The 27,154-nt window shown below is 45.1% G+C and overlaps 1 protein-coding gene and 1 pseudogene across 1 annotated transcript in view; both read left to right on the plus strand.

Moving 5' to 3' along the window:
* KDELR3 (KDEL endoplasmic reticulum protein retention receptor 3) overlaps positions 1–27,154 on the plus strand; it is a 91,186-nt gene that overhangs the window by 36,451 nt on the left and 27,581 nt on the right. The window contains exon 2 of the mRNA XM_033929431.1: positions 20,410–20,510. Within this exon, the coding sequence (XP_033785322.1) occupies positions 20,410–20,510 (101 nt within the window). The remainder of the gene's footprint in view (positions 1–20,409; positions 20,511–27,154) is intronic.
* Positions 109–732, plus strand: LOC117353471 (annotated as a pseudogene).

Genomic DNA, 27,154 nt, shown 5'->3' on the forward strand with positions numbered 1-27,154 from the left:
GTAACCCCAAGTTGGGTAATTAAACAGACATTAAAATAAAGCATTAAGATTAATCTCAGTATGCCTTCTTTCCATTTTTCTCGCTGTGAGGTGCCATCCCCCGCAGCAATGGGCTGCCACCCCGCCCGCTGTTACAGATACTGTAAGAGCAAACTTTACCCAAAGTCCCATTTCTGTAGAGGTGTCCCTGATTCCAAGATTAGGATTTTTGACCTGGATAGGAAAAAGGCTAAGGTGGATGAGTTCCCACTATGCGGACACATATGAGCAGCTGTCATCTGAAGCTCTGGAAGCTGCTAATATCTGTGCCATGGTGAAGAGCTGTGGCAAGGATGGGTTTCACATCCGGGTGCGTCTGCACCCCTTTCATGTTATCCACATCAACAAGATGTTGTCCTGTGCCGGTGCTGACAGGCTTCAGATCGGAATGCGTGGTGTCTTTGGTAAGCCCCAGGGCATAGTAGCCCAGTGCACATCGGACAAGTGATCATGTCTATCTGCACCAAAACACAGAACAAAGAGCACGTGATTGAGGCATTGCGCTGTGCAAAGTTTAAGTTTCCTGGGCGTCAGAAGATCCACAGTTCCAAGAAATGGGGCTTCACAAAGTTCAATGCCAATGACTTTGAAAACATGATCTCTGAGAAGCGCCTGCTCCCTGATGGCTGTGGTGTGTAGTATATCCCCAATCGGGGTCCTCTTAACAAATGGCTTGCCCTGCATTCAGCCTGAGCCTCCTGAGTGGATTCAGAAATGACTGGAGAGAATAAAAGGTTGAATTTTAAAAAAAAAAAGATTAATTTCAGTATAAAGGTACATAGGACTTATAGTAAAGGTGAAGACCAACTACCCATATGCAAGAGCTGGCAACCAAAAATAGGCTGACCCCCCCGCCTCCCCCCCCCCATTAAAAAATAGGTATAACACTTTTAAGTATGCACACATGTGATATGGTGGTGATGTTAGGTTTTTTTCTAGGCAGTTCATTGAGAGTTCTAATATAAAATCCACTATAATAAAACCCTTAGCGCGCATGCGCACTTCAATCTCCATGCGCTGTGATCTGTGATGCGCATGTGCAGTGCCTGCCTCAGCTGATTTCCTGCCTCGATCTCCGACATCAGCTGACTTCATGCCTTCTGACTACGCTGCCGCTGCCGGGACACCTCTTCTTCTCACCCCTGGACCAGCAGGGGCAGCAGCTGCGGTGTCATCAAGCAGCCGCGGGACATTTGCTAGGCCGGCCCACTTCGATAATGCGAGGCGGGCTGGCCTAGCAAAAGCCCCGAGGCTGCCCAGCCTAGCGGATGCTGGACAGGGAGCAGGGAAAGGAGAAGGGGTACTCCTGGACAGGGGGGAGGTAAATGGAAGGAAGAAGAGCTACTGCTGGACAGGGGGGAGGTAAAAGGAAGGGAGAAGGGCTACTGCTGGGAGCAGGGAAGGGGTGCGACTGGACAGGGGGGAGACAGAAAGAAAGACAGACAGACAGTGAGCAGGGAGAGAGACAGAAAGAAAACCAGACAGGGGGCCAGGGAGAGAGACAGAAAGAAAGACAGACAGGGGGCAGGGAGAGAGACAGAAAGAAAGACAGACAGACAAAAAGAAAGGGGGCAGGGATAGAGAAAGAAAGACAGAGAGACAGAAAGAAAGGGGGCAAGGAGAGAGAAATATAGACACAGAAAGGAAGAAAGAAAGAAATGCCTAAGTCTACACATCTATTCTAGCACCCGTTAATGTATCGGGTTAAAAAACTAGTAATAATATATTTGAGGTGAGAGCTTCTCAATCATGTACTTACTGCTTAACATGTATCGTTATACAGTTATTTTATTTGCTACTAGCTGATAACCCGGCGTTGCCCGGATATTTATTTATCCCAAAATGTCCAACCCCCTACATGTCCCACCCCCCTATGTCCCACATGTCCCACCCCCCACGTTACCCCCCCCCCCCACATGTCCCATATGCCCCACCCCATGTCCCAACCCCCTACCCTCCACATGTCCCAAAGGAATGTCCCTCTCTATGGGGCTGAACTTAGACTTAAACGGCATCGGGAGTGTCGGTATTCATCTCTGCGAGCCCGAAAACTATGGGTTGGACATTAATATCTGTCGCTTTTGATAATTTTAACATATCACCCCCTTCCCACCCCCACAGTATTTTACCCCGTCCCACCTGCACAATATTTTTCCCCAGATAGTAAGTCATATGTGTACCAAGTTTGGTTGAAATCTCTCCATGCGTTTCAGAGTTATGCTGAGTATTCATGTGTGAGCCCGAAAACACTATGGGGTAGATACTAAAATCTGTCATTTTCAATCATTTTTACATATCCCCCCCTTCCCACCCCCACAGTGTTTGTCCTCAGATAGTAAGTAATGTGTATGTCAAGTTTGGTTGAAATCTGTCCATGCATTGAAGAGTTATGCTGGAACATACATACATACACACACACACATATATTCAAATTATAATGTGAAATATTTGACAAAATGAATACAATACAACTAACGCAAAACTTGATTATAAACAACAATTTTAGTTTCACCTCCAGGAGCAAGAACAAATAAATTCTTGGGTGAACCCACCCTTGAGCAAGCAACATAGAGTTGTGGGCCGCGAGACCCCCAGAACATATCACCCCAGGTAGTGAGGGATCTGCATACCAAGTTTCGTTCAAATCGGTCAAGCCGTTTGTGAATTACTGTGAGAATGGTAGCTTTTTACATTTTTTCCATTGACATGAATGGGTGAAATCTGATTTTCTGTTTGTAGCTCCGCCCACGTGTGCAGGGGGGTCGCGAGACCCCAAGAACATATCACCCCAGGTAGTGAGGGATCTGCATACCAAGTTTCGTTCAAATTGGTCAAGACGTTTTTGATTTACTGTGAGAATGGCAGCTTTTTACATTTTTTCCATTGACATGAATGGGTGAAATGTTATTTTCTGTTTGTAGCTCCGCCCACGTGTGCAGGAGGGCCACGAGACCCCCAGAACATATCACCCCAGGTAGTGAGGGATCTGTATACCAAGTTTCGTTCAAATCGGTCAAGCCGTTTGTGAATTACTGTGAGAATGGCAGCTTTTTACATTTTTTCCATTAACATGAATAGGTGAAATCCGATTTTCTGTTTGTAGCTCCGCCCACGTGTGCAGGTGGGCCGCGAGACCCCCAGAACATATCACCCCAGGTAGTGAGGGATCAGCATATCAAGTTTCGTTCAAATCGGTCAAGCCGTTTTTGAATTACTGTGAGAATGGCAGCTTTTTACATTTTTTCCATTGACATGAATGGGTGAAATCTGATGTTCTGTTTGTAGCTCCGCCCACGTGTGCAGGTGGGCCGCGAGACCCCCAGAACATATCACCCCAGGTAGTTGGAATTACTGTGAGAATGGCAGTTTTTTACATTTTTTCCATTGACATGAATGGGTGAAATCTGATTTTCTGTTTGTAGCTCCGCCCATGTGTGCAGGTGGGCCGCGAGACCCCCAGAACATATCACCCCAGGTAGTGAGGGATCAGCATACCAAGTTTAGTTCAAATCGGTCCCACAGCTTTTTACATTTTTCCCATTGACTTGAATGGGTGAAATCTGAAGTTCTGTTTGTAGCTCCGCCCACGTGTGCAGTTGGGCCGCGAGACCCCCAGAACATATCATCCTGGGTAGTGAGGGATCCGCATACCAAGTTTCGTTCAAATCGGGCAAGCCGGTTTTGCGGAGGCAGTTTTTACATTTTTTCCATTGACATGAATGGGTGAAATCTGATTTTCTGTTTGTAGCTCCACCCACGTGTGCAGGTTGGCCACGATACCCCCAGAACATATCACCCCAGGTAGTGAGGGATCTGCATACCAAGTTTCGTTCAAATCGGTCAAGCTGTTTTTGAATTACTGTGAGAATGGCAGCTTTTTACATTTTTTCCATTGACATGAATGGGTGAAATCTGATTTTCTGTTTGTAGCTCCACCCACGTGTGCAGGTTGGCCACGATACCCCCAGAACATATCACCCCAGGTAGTGAGGGATCTGCATACCAAGTTTCGTTCAAATCGGGCAAGCCGTTTTTGCGTTGGCAGCTGTTTTACATTTTTTCCATTGACATGAATGGGTGAAATCTGATTTTATGTTTGTAGCTCTGCCCACATGTGCAGGTGGGCCGTGAGACCCCCGGAACATATCACCCCAGGTAGTGAGGGATCCGCATACCAAGTTTCGTTCAAATCGGGCAAGCCGGTTATGCGGAGGCAGTTTTTACATTTTTTCCATTGACATGAATGGGTGAAATCTGATTTTCTGTTTGTAGCTCCGCCCAGGTGTGCAGGTTGGCCGCGATACCCCCAGAACATATCACCCCAGGTAGTGAGGGATCTGCATACCAAGTTTCGTTCAAATCGGGCAAGCCGTTTTTGCGTTGGCAGCTGTTTTACATTTTTTCCATTGACATGAATGGGTGAAATCTGAAGTTCTGTTTGTAGCTCCGCCCACATGTGCAGGTGGGCCGTGAGACCCCCAGAACATATCATTCCGGGTAATGAGGGATCTGCATACTAAGTTTCGTTCAAATCGGTCAAGCCGTTTTTGCGTGATCGCGGCACATACATACATCCATCCGATTTTATATATATAGATACCGCTATTTTTAACAAAAAAATCAAATCAAAGCGGTGTATAATAAATAAAAACAGAGGGCCATATTTAAAATAAAAACATAACAAGAGAATTGTACACAGACAAATTAACCAAACCAAACACAAGAGGACGAAAAGGACAGGAAAGGTTTACAATATCTTAAGGTAAAAACAAGGGAAATAGAAACAAGAGGGCAAGATGCAAAAGAAAGAAAAATAAAAAAAAGTAAAGATTAACGAAGATAGTGACTACCTGGACACAAGTTGTGAGAGCACTGCATTGGACAACAATCCCTTCGGGGCAGACTGACACTAAATGCAATCCTTCCTTCTCCCAGTTCTTGGTGAGATTTGTATCACTTTTTGTTATTAGTGAGGAGTTTCTTCAGCGATTGCTCTGATTACAGGCCAAGAGAGGGGCTTGACTATGTGCTAGAGGAGCTTTCTTGGTACAAAACAGGCACAAGCCTTTCTTTTAGGGTTGAAGCTCTGTAGCAGTTCAGTTCTGATTGCTGGAACCCCTAGAGCTCAGGCATTACGATCCTACAGGTTTATGTAGCCCAAGTGTGCTTTTCTCAATGATTTCTTCTACGGTCCTAAATGAATCATTTTTCTCCAATTGGCCTCAGAAATCCCAAGAGTTCAAAAATAGCCTACATACTGTATACAGTAGAAGTTAACTCTGTCACTGCTGGGAGGGATTTAGTGAATGCAGCCATTTCCTGTGGTTTTCATTGATCTGGTGTTCAAAGGGATTCACTGCAGCTATTGTCCTTAGCTGCCTATAGGTTGTGCTTCAGTCCCAAAACAAGCAATGACTCTGTCTACTGCTATTTATATAGCGCTGAAAGGCATACGCAGCGCTGTACAATTTGACATTCATAGACAGTCCCTTCTCAGAAGAGCTTACAGTCTAACTTGGACAGACAGACATGACATATAGGGTCTGTTTCTGGCTTTACTCAAACCAGAGAAGGAAAACTCCAGAAATCTGATAAGTTTATGATTTATAAGAATGAGAACTGCTATATGGAGAGTGACAAGGAAGAAGCAAACATGCTAAAATACTTTTCGTTCTGTATTCATGGAAGAAAATCTGGAGAAGGATTAAAGTTGGCTGACAAAGCAATGTACAGGAATGGAGTATACAATGAAACCTTCTGCCCACTGTGCGGCAGCGGCCAAAAAAGCAAATAGGATACTAGGAATTATTAAAAAAGGGATGATTAACAAGACTAAGAATGTTATAATGCCCCTGTATCGCTCCATGGTGCGACCTCATCTGGAGTATTGCGTTCAATTCTGGTCTCCTTATCTCAAGAAAGATATAGTGGTGCTAGAAAAGGTTCAAAGAAGAGTGACCAAGATGATAAAGGGAATGGAACTCCTCTCATATGAGGAAAGACTAAAACAGTTAGGGCTCTTCAGCTTAGAAAAGAGACGGCTGAAGGGCATAGAGAAAGTGGATAAGGACAGATTCTTCAAACTGTGGGGAACCACAAGCACTAAGGGTCACTTGGAGAAATTGGAAGGGGACAGGTTTAGAACAAATGCTAGGAAGTTCTTTTTTACCCAGAGGGTGGTAGACACATGGAACGCACTTCCAGAGGTTGTGATAGGCCAGAGCACAGTACAGGGGTTCAAGGAAAGTTTGGATAGGTTCCTAAAGGATAAAGGGATTGAGGGGTACAGATAGAAGCAGAGGTAGGTTATAGAAATGTCAGGAACCACTTCACAGGTCATAGATCTGATGGGCCGCCGCGGGAGCGGACCGCTGGGCAGGATGGACCTCTGGTCTGACCCAGTGGAGGCAACTTCTTATGTTCTTATGTTCTTATATGATTGAAGTCTACAAAATCCTGAGTGGAGTAGAACCGGTACAAGTGGATCGATTTTTCACTCCATCAAAAATTACAAAGACTCAGAGAATAGTTATGAACATAAGAACATAAGAAGTTGCCCCCGCTGAGTCAGACCAGAGGTCCATCTTGCTCAGCGGTCCGCTCCCGCAGCGGCCCATCAGGCCTAGTGCCTGAACAGTGGTCCCTGATTAATTTTGTAACTTACCTCTAATCCCATCCCTATAATCTACCTCTACTCTTATCTGTACCCCTCAATCCCTTTGTCTTCCAAGTACCTATCCAAAGCTTCTTTGAACCCCTGTAGCGTGCTCCTGTTTATCACATCCTCTGGTAGCGCGTTCCATGTATCCACCACCCTCTGTGTGAAAAAGAACTTCCTGGCGTTTGTTCTAAACCTCTCCCCTTTCAATTTCTCTGAGTGCCCCCTTGTACTTATTGATCCCCTTAATTTGAAAAATCTGTCCCTGTCTATTTTTTCTATGTCCTTCATGATCTTGAAGGTTTGTATCATGTCTCCTCTGTCTCCGCTTTTCCAGGGAGAAAAGCCCTAGCTTTTTCAGTCTGTCAGTATATGAGAGGTCCTCCATGCCCTTTATTAGCTTAGTTGCTCTTCTCTGGACCCTCTCAAGTATCTCCATCAGGGCCGCCATCAGGGCAGTACCACCAGTCCTGCATTCAGGGGCCTGGAGTTGACAGGGGGCCCGGGCTCCCCCAGGGTCCTAGGCCACAGCCTAGGGGGAGGGGTGGTTCGCCCCACGTGGACAGGAGAGAGCTGGACGGGGAACCCGCGGAGTTCAATACATCTCGAGCCGCGAGGCTCGTCTTCTGTTCCTGTCTGCCCTGCCGCTCACATATAGCCGATCGCAAGTGTTCCCCGATGTCAGCGCTGATGTCGGAGGGAGGGCTTAAGCAAAGCCTGCCCTCCGACGTCAGCGCTGAAGTCGGAGAATACTTCCGGTCGGCTATTTGTGCGCAGCAGGGCAGGCAGGAAACAGAAGACAAGCCTCGCGGCTTGAGCTTCGTTTTGCTGAGAAAGTTGCAAAGATGGGCTGGGAGGCAAACGTGGAACACAAAAGGGGGGGAGGGAGTGCCTTTTGGACACAAGGCATGAACTTGGGAGAGAGGAAGGGAGGGAAAGAGATGCTGAGGTGGGGGAGAGAATGGGTTTTTGGACACCGAAGGCATGGACTTGGGAGAGAGGAAGGGAGGGAAAGAGATGCTGAGGTGGGGGAGGGAATGGGTTTTTGGACACAGAAGGCATGGACTTGGGAGAGAGGAAGGGAGGGAAAGAGATGCTGAGGCGGGGGAGGGAATGAGTTTTTGGACACAGAAGGCATGGACTTGGAAGAGAGGAAGGGAGGGAAAGAGATGGTTGTGTACACGGGGAATAGAAGAAAGGAGAATTTTTGGTCATAGGGAGGGAGTGAGGTACAGATAGGGCATACCAGGGTGGGGGGGGAGGTCCGCCCCGCCCTGGGTTTACGTCCCAAGGGGGTGCACAGCTGGCCACCCTCCAGTGTTCTCCCTAAGCCGGCAAACTGCGGCTCTTTAGCCACTTGAGTGCCACTGCCGCCATCGAGAACAGGCTGGCGCCAAGTTCTCCCTGCTTTTCCCTGTGGGGCCGGCCAACTCTCGCCACTCGCGTCAATTCTGATATTGGAGAGGACGTTCTGGGCCAGCCAATCGCTGCCTGGCTGGCCTAGAACGTCCTCTCCGACGTTAGAATTGACGTCGGGTGGCGAGAGTTGGTCAGCCCCGCTGGGAAGAGAAGCAGGGCGAACTCGGCGCCAGCCTGTTCCCGATGGCAGTGGCAGCCTATTCCCCAGTGGCGGTGGCAGCATTTTCCCAATGGTGGTGGCATAGGGGAGGGCAGGGAGAAAGAAAGAAAGGGGGGACAGGAAGCCAGAAAGAAAGAAAGGGGGCAGGGTGAAACAAAGAAAAATGGGGCACGGAAAGAGAGAGAGAGAAAGACAGACATACAGAATGAAAGGGGGTGTGGAGAGAGAAAGAAGGGGGCAGGGTGAGAGAGAGAAAAACAGACATACAGAAAGAAAGGGGATATGGAGAGAGAAAAAGAAAGAATGGGCAGGGTGAAACAAAGAAAAAGTTTGGGGAGGGAATGAGGTCTGGAGGAGAGGAAGCATACAGGAGGCTGAAAGAAGGGAAGAAATATAAGAAATATTGGATGCACAGTCAGAAGAATAAAGTGCAACCAGAGACTGATGAAATTACCAAAGGTAGGAAAAATTGTTTTATTTTCAATTTAGTGATCAAAATGTGTCTGCTTTGAGAATTTATATATGCTGTATATATTTTGCACTATGGCCCCCTTTTACTAAACCGCAATAGCGTTTTTTTAGCGCAGGGAGCCTATGAGCGTTGAGAGCAGCGTGGGGCATTCAGCGCAGCTCCCTACACTAAAAACCGCTATCACGTTTCAGTAAAAAGGGAGGGGGAATATTTGTCTATTTTTGTATAGTTGTTACTGAGGTGACATTGCATAAAGTCATCTGCCTTGACCTCTTTGAAAACCCGCGGAATATAAATGATAATTAACATTTTCTCTGCGTACAGCGTGCTTTGTGTTTTTAAAATTTTATTGTTGGTAGATCATTTTGACTTGGCCACAAAGGTAAGGGGGAGGGAGGGAGGGGAACTGCTGAAAGACATCTAGTAATCCTTGAAGGCTTGACTGTGCAGGGAATTATTTTTGTAAAATCATGTTTTGTTATGTGACTGGCATTATTTAGACTTTAATTTCTATGAATGAATAGAATGAAAATGATATAAATTACTTGCTTGTTTTTATGTGCGTGTGCTGAAGGAAAGTGGAGAGAGAGTGGGCTGAGGACGCTGAAGGGAAATGGGGAAGAGAGAATGGGGAGAAGACGCTGATTTATAAATTGACAATTGTACAGAATATTGTTTCTTTTTTATATTCATCCATAGCTGCATGTTAATGATGTGCTCATATGCACTTATTTATCATCATAACATATACATCATCATTAACATGCAGCTGTGGATGTGTAAGGACAGGCTGAGGAGGATGGATGGGAAGGAAGGAAGGTGCACATATCAACATATCGTACATTTTTAACATGCATGATGCAGCTATAGGCAAGCAGAGGAGGATGGGATCATACAGATGGGTATGTTCAGATATGCGCTCAGATGTGTAGTTTTTTCTGATATATTTATTAAGCTTACAGTATTTATAAAAACACATTTAATACTTGTTACGAAAAATATTGTGCAATTGTGATCTACTTCTGGCCTACAAAGGTCAAAAGAAATCCTTAACTGAGATTTTACATTCAAAAGTGAATTATAGCTACTAGCACTATTATTCATTAGTTATTTATTATGCAGATGTTTGTTAGTTTGTTATTAGTTAAGTATTAGACATATGTTAGTTTAGAATAAATAGGTATAGATTAGTTTAGTTTAGGTTAGGTTAGGGCCCTGCTGAAAGAGTCTACCTTGACGTGGTTGCAGGCTTACAAATCTTTTGGTCAAAGAGTGCGGCGACAGAGAAAAGTATGTGTGTATTCGGCCCATGGAAGAAGGGGGGGTCGGGGGGGGAAAGGGGTGCGTGGGGGGCCCAATAGGATTGCTCAGTAAGGGGCCCAGAAATTTCTGATGGCAGCCCTGACCTCCATGTCCTTCTTGAGGTACGGCGACCAGAACTGAACACAGTACTCCAGATGCGGGCGCACCATAGCACGATACAGTGGCAGGATGACTTCCTTTGTCCTGGTCGTGATACCCTTCTTAATGTTACCCAACATTCTGTTTGCTTTCCTTGAGGTCGTGGCACACTGCGCCGACGCCTTCAATGTTGTGTCTACCATCACTCCCAGGTCTCTTTCAAGGTCGCTCACCCCTAGCGCTGATCCCCCCATTTTGTAAGTGAACATCGGGTTTTTTTCCTTGCATTTCCCTATGTTGAAACTCATTTGCCACTTTTTGGCCCAATTTTCCAGTGTTATCAGATCTTTTTGGAGATCTTCGCAGTCCTCCATGTTATTGACCTTGCGATATAGTTTGGTGTCATCCGCAAATTTAATAACCTCACATTTTGTTCCTGCCTCCAGGTCGTTAATGAATATATTGAATAGGAGCGGTCCCAGCACCGACCCCTGTGGAACTCCGCTCGTGACCCATTGCCAGTCTGAGTAATGTCCCTTCACTCCAACCCTCTGTTTCCTGACCGCCAGCCAGTTTTTGATCCATCGGTGGACCTCCCCTTGCACCCCATGGTTCCATAGCTTCCTTAGTAGTCTTTCGTGTGGCACCTTGTCGAAGGCTTTTTGGAAGTCAAGGTAAATGATATCTATGGATTCCCCTTTATCCACCTGGTTGGTTACCCCCTCAAAGAAGCATAATAAGTTTGTGAGGCATGACCTGCCCTTGCAGAAGCCATGCTGGCTCGACTTTAGCTGCCCATAGTTGTCGATGTGTTCCCAGATGCTATCTTTAATCAGTGCTTCCATCATCTTTCCCGGGATCGAGGTCAAGCTCACCGGCCTGTAGTTTCCTGGGTCTCCCCTTGAGCCTTTTTTGAAGATGGGCGTGACATTTGCTATTTTCCAGTCTTCCGGAATCTCTCCAGTTTTTAAGGATAGGTTGCATATTTGTCGAAGTGGCTCAGCTATTTCGTTCCTTAGTTCCTTGAGTACCCTTGGGTGAATGCCGTCCGGACCCGGCGATTTGTCACTCTTTAGCCTGTCTATCTGCCTGAGGACATCCACCTTGCTCACCTCTAGTTGGACCAGATTTTCATCCTGATCTCCTTTTACGATCTCTTCCGGTTCCGGAATGTTGGTTGTGTCCTCCCTCGTGAAAACTGAAGTGAAGAACTCGTTTAACCTGTCAGCTATCTCCTTTTCCTCTTTTACCACTCCCTTTCTGTCTCCATCATCCAAGGATCCCACTTCCTCCCTTGCTGGTTGCTTCCCCTTGACGTACCCCGCCAATCTCTCTTCATATTCTCTTTTTGCTTTCCTAACCACTCGGTGACACTCCTTTTGGTGTTTTTTGTGTTCCTTTTGGTTCTCCTCTGTTTTGTCCTTTTTCCATTTTTTGAATGATGCTTTCTTGTCACTTATCGCCTTTTTCACTGCATTTGTTATCCACACTGGGTTTTTTGTTCTATTTTTTTTGCACCTTTTCCTGTACTTGGGGATGCACAGGTTCTGTGCTTCGTGCACTGTGCCCTTGAGTATGGTCCAGGCATTTTCTACGGACTCCATCTTCCTTGCGCTGTCGTTGAGTTTCTTTCCCACCATTTTCCTCATGGCATCATAATTCCCTTTTTTGAAGTTAAGTGCAGTCGTTGTAGTTCTTTTCACCTTTGATGATCCAATTTCTAGCCTGTACTGGATCGTGTTGTGATCACTGTTTCCTAGTGGGGCTAGTACCGCCACCTCCTTAGCGGGTCCCCCTAGTCTGTTGAGGATTAGGTCAAGAGTGGCATCACCCCGTGTTGGTTCCGTGACCAGCTGTTCCATGAAACAATCCCTCGTGACCTCCAGGAATTTGGTCTCCCTCATGCAGTTTGAGTGCCCAATACTCCAGTTTATTCCCTGGTAGTTGAAGTCTCCCATCACCACCACACTTCCGCTTTTGCATACCTGCCTCAGTTCAGCCTCCAGATCCTGGTCGATTTCTTCCGTTTGTCCAGGTGGGCGATAGTACAGATCCAATTTTATGTCTGCTCCAGTTCCTCCTGGTAGCTTAACCCATAGTGATTCCAAGTCGTCTGCCCTTACTGTTGTTTCCATCCTGGTTGAAGATATGGAATCCTTTATATATAGCGCTATTCCTCCACCCTTTTTGTGTGACCTATCTCTCCTGTAGAGTTTGAATCCTGGTAAAGGCACATCCCATTCATTGTCATCAGTCCACCACGTTTCTGTGACTCCAATTATGTCTAGGCCCTTTTTGCTGGCTAGGATTTCCAGCTCTCCCATTTTAGCCCTTAGGCTCCTAGCATTAGTGTATAGGCAAAGCTCTGGAACGCGTTGCCAAAGGATGTAGTAAGAGCAGATAGCATAGCTGGTTTTAAGAAAGGTTTGGATAAGTTCCTGAAGGAAAAGTCCATAGTCTGTTATTGAGAAAGCCACTGCTTGCCCTGGATCGGTAGCATAGAATATTGCTACTCCTTGGGTTTTGTCCAGGTACTAGTGACCTGGATTGGCCACCGTGAGAACGGGCTACTGGGCTTGATGGACCATTGGTCTGACCCAGTAAGGCTATTTTTATGTTCTTAGATGTCATTAAAGAAAATATTTATGAGCAACTTGGAAAGCTGAAAGTGGACAAAGCCTTGGGGCTGAATGAGTTATATCCAAGAATATTCAAAGACCTGAGAGAGGCTCTAGCAATCCTCCTAAAGATTTGTTTAATAGACACGTCTGATAAAGGGGATGGAAAACCTTTCATACGCTGAGAGATTGGAGAAACTGAGTCTCTTTTCCCTGGAGAAGAGGAGACTTAGAGGGGATATGATAGAGACTTAGAGGGGATATGATAGAGACTTATAAGATCATGAAGGGCATAGAGAGAGTAGAGAGGGACAGATTCTTCAAACATTTGAATAATAAAAGAACAAGAGGGCATTCAGAAAAGTTGAAAGGGGACATATTCAAAACGAATGCTAGGAAGTTCTTCTTTACCCAACGTGTGGTGGACACCTGGAATGCACTTCTAGAGAGCGTAATAGGGCAGAGTACGGTACTGGGGTTCAAGAAAGGATTGGACAATTTCCTTCTGGAAAAAGGGTTAGAGGGGTATAGATAGAGGATTACTGCACAGGTCCTGGACCTGTTGGGCCGCCGCGTGAGCGGACTGCTGGGCACGATGGACCTCAGGTCTGACTCAGCAGAGGCATTGCTTATGTTCTTACCCTTAGAGATGGGAGCGGTTCCTTGGGATTGGAGAAAATTAATGTGATCCCACTTCAGAGAAATGGTGACAGAGAAAAAAATGGGAAATTGCAGGCAGATAAACCTTACTTCAGTGCTGACAAAGTGAATAGTGAACTTTCTAGAATCCAGCAGGTTGCAAGATCCAAAGCAACATGGTTTACCAAGGGATGATCGTGTCAAATGATTGATTTTTTTTCCCCCTCTGAGTGACCAGACAATTGGGTTTTTATATGGGTACCCTTTGGGATAGTTTACTGGTGGGGCTTTTGGAGTTCTTTTCTTGTAACTGTCTTTTTTATTGTTGTAAAGTGCTGAATTTGACTGTAATGTATAGTATAATAGCGGCATATTAAGCGAATAACCCTATAAACTGAACTTGGATGAAGGACACACATTGGATGTGGTCTGCTTGGATTTCTGCAAAGTGTTTGATGAAATTTCTCAAAGAAGGCTCATGAATAAATTAAGCACACTTGGGTGTAGACCTAAGGTGGTGAGCTAGATTGGAAACCAGTTGACTCACAGAAGAGAGAGGGTGGTGGTTAATGGAATAAGGGAAGGTGAGCAGTGAAGTGTCTCAGTGACTATCTTGGGAAAAGTTCTATTCAATATCTTTGTAAGCAACATTTCCAAATGATTAGAAGGAAAATATTGCCTTTTTGCAGATGACATACAGATTTGCAACAAAATAGAGTAGATGGAATAAGTAGACAATATGAGAAGTAATCTACAAAAATTATAAGAATGATCTAATAGTATAATGTTAATCTGAAATAAAATTAATAATATCAATGTTAATCTTTGAGTTGGACAACTCAAATGACACCATGAACAAGTTTCACATGCAGTCTCTGAATACCACCCCCTCCCCCCTTGGATATTCAGCCTGTGGCAGTCAGTGTTTTTGTAAATGCTGATCATTGCAAGCTAAATTATCTCCCGATATTCAGTGCTGGGCCATGTCTGCCACTGGTACTGAATACTGGGGCATAATTCTGGTTGGGCAGCCTGGCCACCCAGACGCAGGCCCAGTTAATATTCAGCCAGGGCCACATAAAAGTTATGCATTCCCAGTTGACCGCTGGAATAATCTTCCACAACAGGTAATTGAGGCCAGCAGCGTGCCAGATTTTAAGAAAAGATGGGATTGGCATGTGGGATCTCTTCATGGAGGTAGTTAGGGGGTGGGCCATTAGTGTGGGCAAACTAGATGGGCCGTGGCCCTTTTCTGCCATCATTTTCTATGTTTCTATGTTTCTACTAAATTATAATAAATAAATCATAAAATGTCACTTAGTAATATATTACTTGCCAAATACTGTAGGGGGCAGGAGCACAGCTCCATTTCTGCCCCTTGCTGGTGCCTCTCTAAAATGACTTTCATGGCCGCTTGGAGCAGCTCACAGTACTACACCGCAAACTGCCATGAGACATTGTAGCAGCCATTTTAGAGAGGCACTAGCAAGGGGTAGAAGCAAGGGGCTGATCTCCTTACCCCCACCAACCCCTTCCCCCCTCCCCACACCCACTGGACTACTAGGTATACAGGTAGGCCTGGGTAGCCTACCAAGACATTGCGAGGAGCAGATGGGTGATGTTATGAGGGGGGTTTTGCCACTGGCTGGGGGAGGGGAGGGAAGAGACAGAGGGGGCTTTGTTGAGGGCAGTAGGAGACTTGGGAGCTTTAAAAAAAAATTTTTTTTTAAAGTTTATGCAGACCCCTGAACCAGCAGCAGCAGCCGGTCCCCCATGAGGGGTTAGCCTAAGGGATCTGACCAATCGGAATCTTAGGCCACTCCCAGTGCATCCCAGAATGCACTGGGAGAGATATCTAAGATTCTGGTTGGCTGAGGGGCCTTAATTACCTGGACCAATCAGGGTCTTAGGCTCCTCTCCGGTGCATCCCATAATGCACCAGGAAGGGGAAGGCCCACCATTCAGTGGAGGCGAGCCTGCAAGCTGGAGGGAGTAAGCATCCCTCTGACCGGCCAACTAAAAAAGATATTGGTGGTATCCGGGTGGGCTGGGGGGGAGCAGGGTACCGGGGGATATCTCGGGGGAGGAAGGTTCTGGCAGGAGGGACTGGGCATCCCTCCTGCTGGGGGATGTTTCGTGGTGGTGGCAGCAGGATGAATTTGGCACTCTTCCTGCCGCAGACATTCGGGTATGGGAGGGGTTCGGGGGTGCTAGCAGGAGGGAGTGGGCAACCCTCCTGCTGGTCTTCATGGGGGGGGGATGGATTCCCTGCTGCGGCTGCTAAACTGATCACAGCAGGGAGATTCCCTTGCCACAATCAGTTCAGCAGCCATGTCTATTTGAAATGTTGGTCCAGCAAAATGCTAGATTTCAGGTGCCTACTGCAGCCCTAGGGAGACACCTAGGGCCGCCTAAGGCCACTTCTGGACGAAACCATGCCCAATGCCTAGCCTTGGGCGAAAAGGCCCTACGAGCCTCACTAGGTTCGCGAAGACACCTACAATGTAGGCAGCCTGTGTCCCGATTGGCTGGTTAGGCAATGGTAGGACATTTAGCACTGCCTACAACTGGGATGCCATTTATAGAATTTGCCTCTTAGGGCCTGATTCGGTTTAGTATGCCCGGTCTCAGCAGCCGCCTAAGCAACTATTAAGAATCGCACATGGGTGTCCTATGCAGAATCGTGTCTGATGCTTAACTCCGCCTAACCACCCCTATTTAACCGATGCCCATGTCACAGGCACCGTTTAGAGAAACACGTTGCCACTGAGTTGATTGTGGAAAGGAAATCTCCCTGCCATAATCAGCTGAGCGGCAGCGAATCCCTGAACACCACTGCAAGTCGACCAGCAGGAGGAATGCCCACTCATCCTGCCGCCACCCCCAAACCCCCACACTGTCCATGGCAGGAGGGATGCCCAATCCCTCCTGCAACAAAACCCTGAAACAATCCCCGGCAGGAGGGATGTCCCCTCCCTCCTGCCTGCACCCCCCCTCAAAACCCAAAGTCCCCAAAGCCCACCCAAATACCTTCATACCTTTTTCTGTTGAATAAGGCAATTTTTAATGTAGCACTTTTAAAGCGTGGAACACCCAGGTCAAGCATCACATCTCAGTCCCCCACCCCCGGATCCAGTGACTGTCTATCCTCTTCATCCCCCCCACCTCCCACAGACTTCTTCTAACATGCCTCGATCGCTGCCAATAGCAATACTGCAGCGATCGAGGTATGTTAGAACGGACCACAGGAAGGGGGTTTGAAGGGCAACAGGAGAAATGCCGGCACCTGGACTGGCCTGTGTGCTGCCAATTTTTAATCTGAGGGGAATGGCCTTGGGGCTGGGAAGGCTTAGCCTCTTATATGGAGCAGCTATGGGGCTTTCACTACCATGTTTCCCTGAAAATAAGACACTGTCATTAATTTTGGGCCCAAAAAACGCACTAGGTCTTATTTTCAGGGTAGGTCTTATTTTTTTCATGTACAATTACCATCTCTCCCTCTCTCTCCTCCACCCCAATTCTTCCTCTTTCCTTTCTCTCCCCCACATGTGCAGCATCTTTCCTCCACTCTTACCCATCCCCTTGTGCCTTCCCTCTGCAGCATCTTTCTATCCTTCCCTCCCTCCCTCCCAACCATCCCTTGTGCAGCAGAACCCATGCACAGCTTCAATCCCTCCCTTCCTCCCATCTCCCCATGCAGCGTCTTTCTATCCTCCCTCTCTTCCATCCTTTGTGTAGCAGAACCCTTGCACAGCTTCAATTCCTCCCTTCCCCCCCCATGCAGCATCTTTCTATTCCCCCCTTGCACAGCCAAACCCCCGCTGACCCTCCCATCTAAACCCTCCGATCGGTAGACCGATATACTTTGCAAACGGCAGCGTCAGCAGCAATATATCAGGCTGCTTTGTGGCCTTCTCCCACCCAGGTGTTCCTCTGCCACATCACTGATGATGTCATTAGCAACACGGCACATGGAACACCCCAGAGAGAGAAGGCCATGAAGCAGCCTGATTAGATTGCTGCCGATGCTGCCGTTTGTAAGGTATATCAGTCTCGCAGTCAGGGCCGTTCTAATGGGAGGGAGAGAGGGAAGTATCAGTGGGGGTTCAGCTGCGTGGCGAGGGCAGGGGTGGGGGTGGCAGTGGGGGTGGGGGAGAAGCGCTGCTGCCGGCGACTAGGGCTTATTTTTGGGGTAGGGCTTATATTAAGACCTACCCCGAAAATCATGGGTTGAAAGATAAGTGCTCTTTTTAAATTAAGTAGTTCACACATAAGATTGATTAAAAAGAAATTTTGCAAGTGACCCGGCACTGGAGAGAGATATTGGAGAGCCTCTCTACCTTTCGGGATTGGAGACATCGTTGTCCCCTCCGGCTCCTTCTAACCCTTCGTGTCCAGGTACGACCGGGGCTTTGTTGCAGGAGACTCCCAACCCCGGAAGTGGAACTATGGGGGTCTCCCGGCAAGGGCACAGAGCCAGCACAGGTAGCGCAGCTGAAGGATCAACTCAAGAGAAAGGATTTTCTCCCGCTCCCATGGAAGCCTCCTTAGGAGACATTTGGACACTCCTTCAACGTCTGGAGACTAAACTGACTCAAACTACTGAGCAGGTAACAACTATTACTGCTAAACTTGATAATCTAACTTTAACTGTTGACTAAATGAAAAAAGATCTTACAGACCAAGCTAGACAAACACAGGATGATATACAGTAGTTGCAACAGTTTAAAGTGGCTATGATTAAAAGACAATTCCTCAATACATCGTAAATTAGAACAATTTGAAAATTATAATCGAAGATTGAATCTCTGTATCCTGAATTTTCCACTACTATCTGGAACTCCGCCTATAGCTCTTTTTAAAAGATATTTAACTGAGAATTAAAAAATTTCCCCTAACAATATTCCTCCATTGAATAAAATTTATTACCTATCAAATAAAAAGATTCCTCAAAGAGAAGGGGGAAAAGAGGACGGAGAAGATAAACAGATTGACTTTGGGAATATTTCAGCTCTTTTGGAACAAACTTTGTCTATAGATACTGAAAGAGCTACTCTTTTAGTATCTTTCGTTTTTGAGCAAGATTTAAATATGATCTTAAAATTATACTTTAAAAATTCTCAAAAATTATTTGGAGATCAAAGACTTTGGATATATCCGGATGTCTCAAAAGTTACGCAAGAGAGAAGAAAGAATTTCCTTTTTTTTACAAGAGACTCTTAAACTTGGGGCTACGCTTCTTTTAGCATATCCCTGTAAATGCCTGGTTAGGTATTTGGGAATAAAATATACTTTTTATTCTCCAGACCATTTGAGGGAGTTTCTAAAAGTTAAGAAGATCGTTAAGGATTAATTAAGGAATGGATTTTAAGTTAGAATTGCAACCGATACACATTAAGCCTTTTTCTTCGAATGTGTTATACCTTGGTTTATCTCCACTAGATTCTGATTACCACTCTTCTATATTGTGGTCTAAGGAAGAGGAAAAAATTTATACCATTTGTGTGGAAATATTTTATTTGGAACTGTTTCATTCTCTGTATTATATGGAACAAGATTTATGCTTGTGAATATTATGAAATTTAATAAAGAAATAATAATTTAAAAAAAGAAATTTTGCCTGTCTTGAATAATATATTCAAGATAAAACCGATGATGAACATCTCACCCCAGCAAGGGCACGGAAAATTACATTAGTAGTATTACGGGTATTTGAGGTCTTGGGTCAAATTTGAATTGTATACCAGGTTGTTCATAGACAGTACGACATACATTAGTTGAACAAACTGATTTTCCTTTTTCAGTTTGGAGTATTCTTCAACACACAAGTAAATGCCAGATTTTACAAAACTGGATGACCAAAGAGAGACAGTTAAGGAGCAATGATACAAAACACACAAAAAGAAATGCATTTTTTAGTTAGTTTCTAAAGTCAGAGAGAGGTCAGCACAATTGTCCCTCCACCTCTTCTCTAAACCCCAAGTCTAAATGAGTATCTAACTGGCACTTACATACACCTCAGAGCAGGTAAATACGCATTTTTTTAAAATGTTTAGGTAAGAAATAAATGCATATTTCATAGGCCTATTTAAACCACATTCCTTTAAAGATGGTATGGTATAGGGGTGGGCAACGCGGGCCGCAATCCAGTCAGGTTTTTAGGAGTTCCCCAATGAATATGCATGAGATCCATTTGCATACAATGGGAGGCAGTGCATGCAAATAGATCTCATGCATATTCATTGGGGAAATCATGAAAACCCGACTGGATTGCGGCCCTCGTTACCCATCCCTTTGGTAGACATTGTTATGTATGATAACTAACAGCTTTTCTAAAATACTACTTTACACACAAGGAAATATTTATATGTATAAACCCACTATTTATATATGAAAATGCCATGCAAGTCTTTTAAAATGACTTATGGACTTTTCTTTTAGGAAAAAAGTTTGCATAATTTCCTAAAAGAAAAGTCCATAAGCCATTATTAAGATGGGCTTGGGAAAATCCATTGCTTATTTTTAGGATAAGCAGCAGAAAATCTGTTGTACGCTTTTAAGATCTTACCTGGTTTGGTCGTTGTTGGAAACAGGATACTGGGATTAATGGACCTTTGGTCTGTCCCACTATAGTAGGGGTAGGGAACTCCGGTGCTCGAGAGCCGTATTCCAGTCGGGTTTTCAGGATTTCCTCAATGAATATGCATGAGATCTATTTACTTGCACTGCTTTCAATGCATATTCATTGGGGAAATCCTAAAAACCCGACTGGAATACGGCTCTCGAGGACTGGAGTTCCCTACCCCTGCACTATAGCAACACTTAATGTTCTCCATAACCTGCCTTTTTGCATGTCCCATCTTGATTTATCAGCTCTTCCTATATATGAGTTTTTGTTCATTACACCTAAATTCCTATTTCTTATCACATCAAGTTGAAGAGTTCATTTCCTGTCATTGGTCTTCCTTCATCAGGCCTTGTCTTTTCTCTTTCTTTCACACAGGGATATCAGGGAAGAGTCAAGTCCTCTTTGCACTCGTGTTCAGCACCCGATACCTTGATTTGTTCTTTGTCTTTATATCACTCTACAACTTGGTCATGAAGGTAAGAGTTATGCAGGATAAAAAGTGGCAGGAGAGAGTGAAGGGTTTTCAAAGAATAGAAAGCATATGATGATGACTTTCATTGGGAATTTTGGCACAGGTTAGTAAAGAGCAGGTATTCTAATTAATTACCAATATTAAAAAATTCAAATATCAGCATATACATGTGCATAAGATTATATAAAATGTAAATGTCAAACATCTGCTTTAATGCTATTCTGTAAATTCATGCATATCTTACATAGTGCATGGATGTGCACATGGGCAGGACTTACAAATGCAGCTTATAGTACACTATAAATTATGTGACTATTCCATGCATCTACCACCCTTTCTGTAAAAAAGTATTTCCTTAGATTACTTCTGAGCCTATCACCCCTTAACTTCATCCTGTGCCCTCTCATTCCAGAGCTTCCTTTCAAATGAAAGACTCACCTCATACGCATTTACACCACTTAGATATTTATAACTCTTTATTTATAACATTTTTTTATTACATCAAGTATGTAAACAGACAGACAGACAGAAAGTGGCCAAGGAGAGAGAGAGACAAAGAAAGAAGACAGACACACACATCTATTCTAGCACCCGTTAATGTAACAGGCTTAAAGACTAGTTGTAAATAAATTATTTTTTTTCCAATAGCTCAGAGAATGTCTATAAATCTAACCTATGTAGATCCCTTTTACAATTGCAATAACTGTTCTTATTACCTATGTTTGAAATCCTCGAGACCTATTTGAACCTCACCAACCTGTCTAAGAACATATCCTCTTGTATAATGAACCTACAATCCTGGGCCCACACTGTGCAAATGAAACTGAACGAGTCCAAAACAAGACTTCTTTGGCTCGACCCAAAACTAGACCAACTACCCACCTCCATCCCACTACCCTCTGGCTCCACTCTGCAGCTTGAGTTCTCGAGCAATGTCTTGGGCGTCATCATTGATTCCACATTGTCCTTCAATGACCACCTCCAATTCTTGGTAAAAAAATGCTTTTTCAGCCTTCACATGCTGAGAAAAGTTAGATCCTGCTTCCATCAAAAACATTTTACCCTCCTTGTCCAATCCATCATCCTTTCCAGATTGGACTATTGCAACTCTATCTACTTAAGCCTAACTAAGAAAAGCTTCCACAGACTTCAGCGGATTCAGAATGCCGCGGCCAAGCTCATCTTCGCTAAAAGTAAATTTGACCATGTCTCCCCGTTCCTGTCCACGCTTCACTGGCTTCCGATAATCGCCAGGGTCCACTTTAAATGCGCCTGTTTAGCTTTCAAAATTCTACACGTTATCCTCCCTCCCTTTATCCCTCTTTCTTGGAATTCCTCAAACCCTAATACCACCAGACCCTCCCACAAATTAAAACTATCCTTCCCCTCGCTAAAAGGCATTTTCCATACAGGAATGCTAGGGACCTCCCTCCCCTTCAAAATCACTGAGCTCTGGAACAACCTTACCTCCCCTCTTCGGAACTTGAGCTCTCTCCAAGTTTTCCGCAAACATCTGAAAACCTGGCTTTTCTCAAAAATGTAAGCCTCTCTCCAACTTTGGTATCCCAAGTCCTCAAAAACTCTTCATATCTGGCATCCCAAGTCCTCTAAATATTCTTCCCTTTGTTGTAGTTCCTTCCTATTTCATCTACTGTAAACCGCGCCGAGCTCTACGAACGTGGAGATGATGCGGTATACAAACCTAAGGATTAGATTAGATTAGATTAGGTACACACATAAGAACATAAGAATTGCCATCTCCAGATCAGACCCTGGGTCCATCAAGTCCGGTGATCCGCACACGCGGAGGCCCCACCAGTTGTACCCTGGCCTAGTTTTAGTCCCCATATCACCGTATGCTTCTCAAGGGAGATGTGCATCTAATTTACCCTTACCCGTATCACTCTATGCCACTCTTTTAAGGAGATGTGCATCTAGTTTACCCTTAAATCATAGAACGGTGGATTCTGCAATTACTTCCTCTGGGAGAGCATTCCAGGTGTCCACCACTCGCTGCGTGAAACAGAACTTCCTGATATTCGTCCTGGACCTGTCCCCCCTCAGCTTCAGTTTATGTCCTCTTGTCCGTGTCACATCGGGCATTGTAAATAACTGCTTCTCCTGCTCTATTTTGTCAAATCCTTTCAGTATTTTGAAAGTCTCGATCAGATCTCCTCGCAGTATCCTCTTCTCAAGGGAGAACAACCCCAGTCTCCTAAGTCGTTCCTCGTAGTCCAGGTTCTCACTAGCTTCGTTGCTCGTCTTTGCACCCTCTCTAGCAGTTTTGTATCCTTCTTTAGGTATGGAGACCAATGCTGGACACAGTATTCCAGGTGCGGTCTGACCATGGCTCTGTAGAGCGGTATTATAACTTTCTCTGATCTACTCGTAATTCCCTTCTTTATCATGCCTAGCATTCTATTTGCTTTCTTCTCCGCCGCCGCATATTGCACCGACGGTTTCAGGGTCTTATCTATCAGTACACCCAGGTCCTTTTCCTGTTCGGTCTTTCCCAGAGTTACACCTGACATACTATACTTGTGTTCTTTGTTTTTTCTGTCTAAATGCATCACTTTGCATTTTTCCACATTAAACTTCATCTGCCATTTATCTGCCCACTTCTCCAATTGATTCAAGTCGCTCTGGAGTTCCTCGCTGACCTCTGCGATCTGATTGCCCAACATCGCTTTGTGTCGTCTGCAAACTTGATGATTTCACTGGATATTCCTTCTTCTAGGTCATTTATGAAAATATTAAATAAGATGGGTCCAAGTACCGAGCCCTGGGGTACACCGCTAGTCACTTTTTCCCATTCTGAGAACTTCGCATTTATGCCCACTCTCTGTTTTCTGTTCTCTAGCCATTTGCCTATCCATCGTAGTATATCTCACTCTATTCCATGGCCTTGTAGTTTCCTGAGAAGTCTTACATATGGAACCTTGTCAAACACTTTCTGAAAGTCCAAGTATACAATTTCCACCTTCTCCACTATCAATTTGTCTGTTCACGTCTCAAAAAATTGAAGTAGGTTCGTCAAACATGATTTCCCTTTCCTGAACCCATGTTGACTGGCTCTCATAAGGTCGTGTGTGCCTAGGTGCCGGACTATGCTATCTTTGATCAGCGCCTCAACCATCTTTCCAGGGACAGGTCTGTAGTTGCCTGGCACTCCTCTCGATCCTTTTTTAAATATCGGCGTGACGTTCGCTATCTTCCAGTTGTCCGGTATCTGTCCTGTTTTGATTGACAGGTTGGCAAGTTTTTGCAATAGTTCTCCGATTTCAAATTTCAGTTCTTTTAGGACTCTTGGATGAATTCCGTCCGGACCAGGTGATTTATCACTTTTAAGTTTGTCGATCTGGTGTTAAATCTGGTCCAAGTCCACTTCCACTGTGGTGAGGCTGTCCTGTACGACTCCCTTGAACACTTTCACTGTGTCAGGTATTGTTGCAGTGTCTTCCTTTGTAAAGACAGACTCAAAGAAGGAATTCAGTTTGTCTGCAATTTGTTTGTCATCCTTGATGCACCTTTTTCCTCCCAGGTCGTCCAGTGGTCCCACCGTCTCCCTTGCGGGTTTTTTCCCCTAAACGTATCTAAAGAAGGGCTTGAAATTTTTGGCCTCTTGGGCTATTTTCTCCTTGTAGACCTTTTGGCAATCCTCACTGCCTTGTGACATTTTTTCTGAGCATCTCTATGCTTGTTCCAAGCTTCGGATGTTTTCGTGCGTTTCCACGTTTAAAGGAGTCCTTCTTTTCATTTATGGCTTCCTTCACCTTTTTGGTAAGCCATGCCGGCTCTCTTTTGCCTTTGGTTTTCTTTACTTAGGACATTCGCGGAATGTAGAGGCTTTGTGCTTCCGTGATAATATTTTTCAGTAGGGACCATGCCTGTTCCACCGTTATGACTTTACCCATCTTTTTCTTAATCTGTTTTTTCACCATGGCTCTCATGCTGTTGTATCTTCCCTTTTTAAAGTTTAAAGTCATGGTTGAGGTTTTGGTACCTTTCCCTTTCCCGACATCAAGTTTGAAGTTGATCATGTTGTGATCGCTCGTCCCCAGGAGGACCGTGACTTCTACTTCCTTTGCCGGTCCCTTAATGCCATTTAGAACCAAGTCCAAGGTGACGTTTCCTCTCATTGGCTCTCCTACCATCTGTTCCAGGAAGCAGTCCCCTAGCACTTCCAGGAAGTTTGCCTCCTTGCCACAGTTAGAGGTTCCCAGATCCCAGTCTATCCCCGAGAAATTGAAATCCCCCAAGATTATGACATTACATGTCTTAAATTCTTGTTTAATTTCCTCTATCATTTCCGAGTCTGTCTCCTCCCTCTGTCCTGGCGGTCGGTATCATGTCAGCATCATTGTGTCTGGGAATCCTGATCCAGAGGGATTCCAGCTTCTCTTTCTCTTCCGCCATAGTCTCTCTCACGGATTCTTTTTCTTCCCGAACATATAGGGCAATACCACCACCTTTCTGCCCCACTCTATCTCTTCTTTACAGTTTGTATCCCTATAGTACTGTGTCCCATTTGTTTTCATCATTCCACCTTGTTTGTGTTATGACAATGATTTCCAGTTCATCGTTTTTTGCTATTGCTTCTAACTCTCCCATTTTGTTTCCCAAACTTCTAGCATTTGTATACATACCTTTGAGTTCCCTTTGTGTTACCTTCTTGGACTTTCTAAGCTTAGCAGTATCTACTGTTTCTTCCACAATATCCTTTTCTGCTGCTGTGTTGTCTCCCTCATTTGCTTTGTGTTTAACCCCTCCTGTGTCTGAGTAGTTGTTCGTAGTTCCTTCTTCGGGGCATCCTGTCGCCCGGACTGGTGGTCGACTGTCGGCTTTCCCCTGTCCTTTAGTTTAAAGCCTTCTCGATGGCCCTCTTCATGTTGCCTGCCAGTACTCTTGCTCATTCCTTGTTGAGGTGCAGTCCGTCCTTTCTGTAGTACTTGCTTTTCCCCAGAACGCCGTCCAGTTGCGCACGAAGTCAAAGCCTTCCTCTTTGCACCATCGTCTCATCCAGGCATTGATTGCTTGCAGTTCCCCTTGTCTCTTTGCATCCCCTCTTGGTACCGGGAGGATCTCGGAGAAGGCCACCTTCACCTCCCTGATCTTCAATTTTCTTCCGAGTGAGCGGAGCTGTCCCTTCATCTCTTCCCTGTCATACTTCCTTCCACTCACATCGTTGGTTCCCACGTAGATAATCACAGCAGTGTCCTCTCCCCCAGCGCTGTCTATGATTCTGGAGATCCTGTTGGCCACATCCTTCACTCTTGCTCCAGGCAGGCAGGTGACGATTCTATCCTCTCTCCCTCCTGCGGTGTGGCTGTCCACATGTCTTACGATGGAGTCTCCCACGATGACCCCATCTTCTTTATTCAGGGGTTCCTTTGGGGTTGTAGGTCGACATCCATGGTATAGGACCAATCTTCTCCCTCCTGCAGTACTCCTGAGGTTGTTTTCTGCTCTTCGGGTGGGGGGACGTCCCCATGCAGTCTCTCTTTTACTCCTGGTGTGCGATCACCCCTTATCTCTGCTTCCGTCTCTCCAGAATTTGCAGGGGTGTCTTCTCTTCTCTCATCCAGGCCTTCTTCTGGGTTGTTCAGGTACAGTCTTCCACATGCTGTTGGTGAGCTTCCTCAATGTATCTCTCTAGCTCCTTAACTAGTTCTATGGCTGGTGTTAACTGCTCGTGCCTAACTGCATGGATCTCATTATATCTATTACACTAGTATTTTATAAAGGAAAATAGGCTCCTATTAGACACCCAAATATAGAATTGCATATATATATACACACACATGTATGTATTGAAGTAGGCCACTGTCGGAGCCTACACCGAGATAGAGACCTCACACTCTATATACTGGTATTAAGCAATAGGTATATTTATTAACAAATCAGTAACAGCTTACAAGAATAAATCATTCAGCATATAGAGTAACAGAATGTGATCTTCAGGCCTGAGGATCCTCTGATGTCTGTTCTGCTTACTTCTGCTTAAAGGCCTATTTTTATACATTTCTTGGTGGCTAGCACCACGTTGGTCTAAATCACATGATACATCTTTATTGGTTCTTTTCCTATACGTCATTACATCTGTAATTCATTTATTGGTTTATACATTTGTGTCACGCTGTACGTCTGTTCAGTTTACCGTAAGGCCTATCCTTTTCCCGCAAGTGCCCCTTTAATCTATCATATCAGCAATTTCTGAACCTGATCCCTCTGCCCTGTTATCACAAGACACATCTTACTAAATGTAATTCTCGAGAATTCTATTCTTGACCATGAGATGTGTTCATCATAACAGGTGTGAGGCTCTATTGCCATGCAAAAAGAGTCAAGTATTGCTGGTTTGTTCCTCTTCATAAGTTTCGCTTAGGCCAGCAGGGTATTTCCCAACCAGTACGTGACAGCTGGCAAGTGCAGTCAGAAGTGTCTTTTTAGTTTATTAATATATATAGAGTTGGGGAGGAAGTGACGTCATCGCCGCGGATGGAAGCTTAATCAGTAAGCTCCGTTCGGGCCCGGCGATCTAACTTTTAAAAGCAGTGCAAACAGCACATTTTCTGGCATCCCGGGTGGTGGTGAGGTGGGGGAAGACTCAGGGAACCCCATGGCAACGCGCAAGAAAATTCCCGGCGA

This window comes from Geotrypetes seraphini, chromosome 2 (genome assembly GCF_902459505.1).
Source record: "Geotrypetes seraphini chromosome 2, aGeoSer1.1, whole genome shotgun sequence".
Taxonomy (NCBI): domain Eukaryota; kingdom Metazoa; phylum Chordata; class Amphibia; order Gymnophiona; family Dermophiidae; genus Geotrypetes; species Geotrypetes seraphini.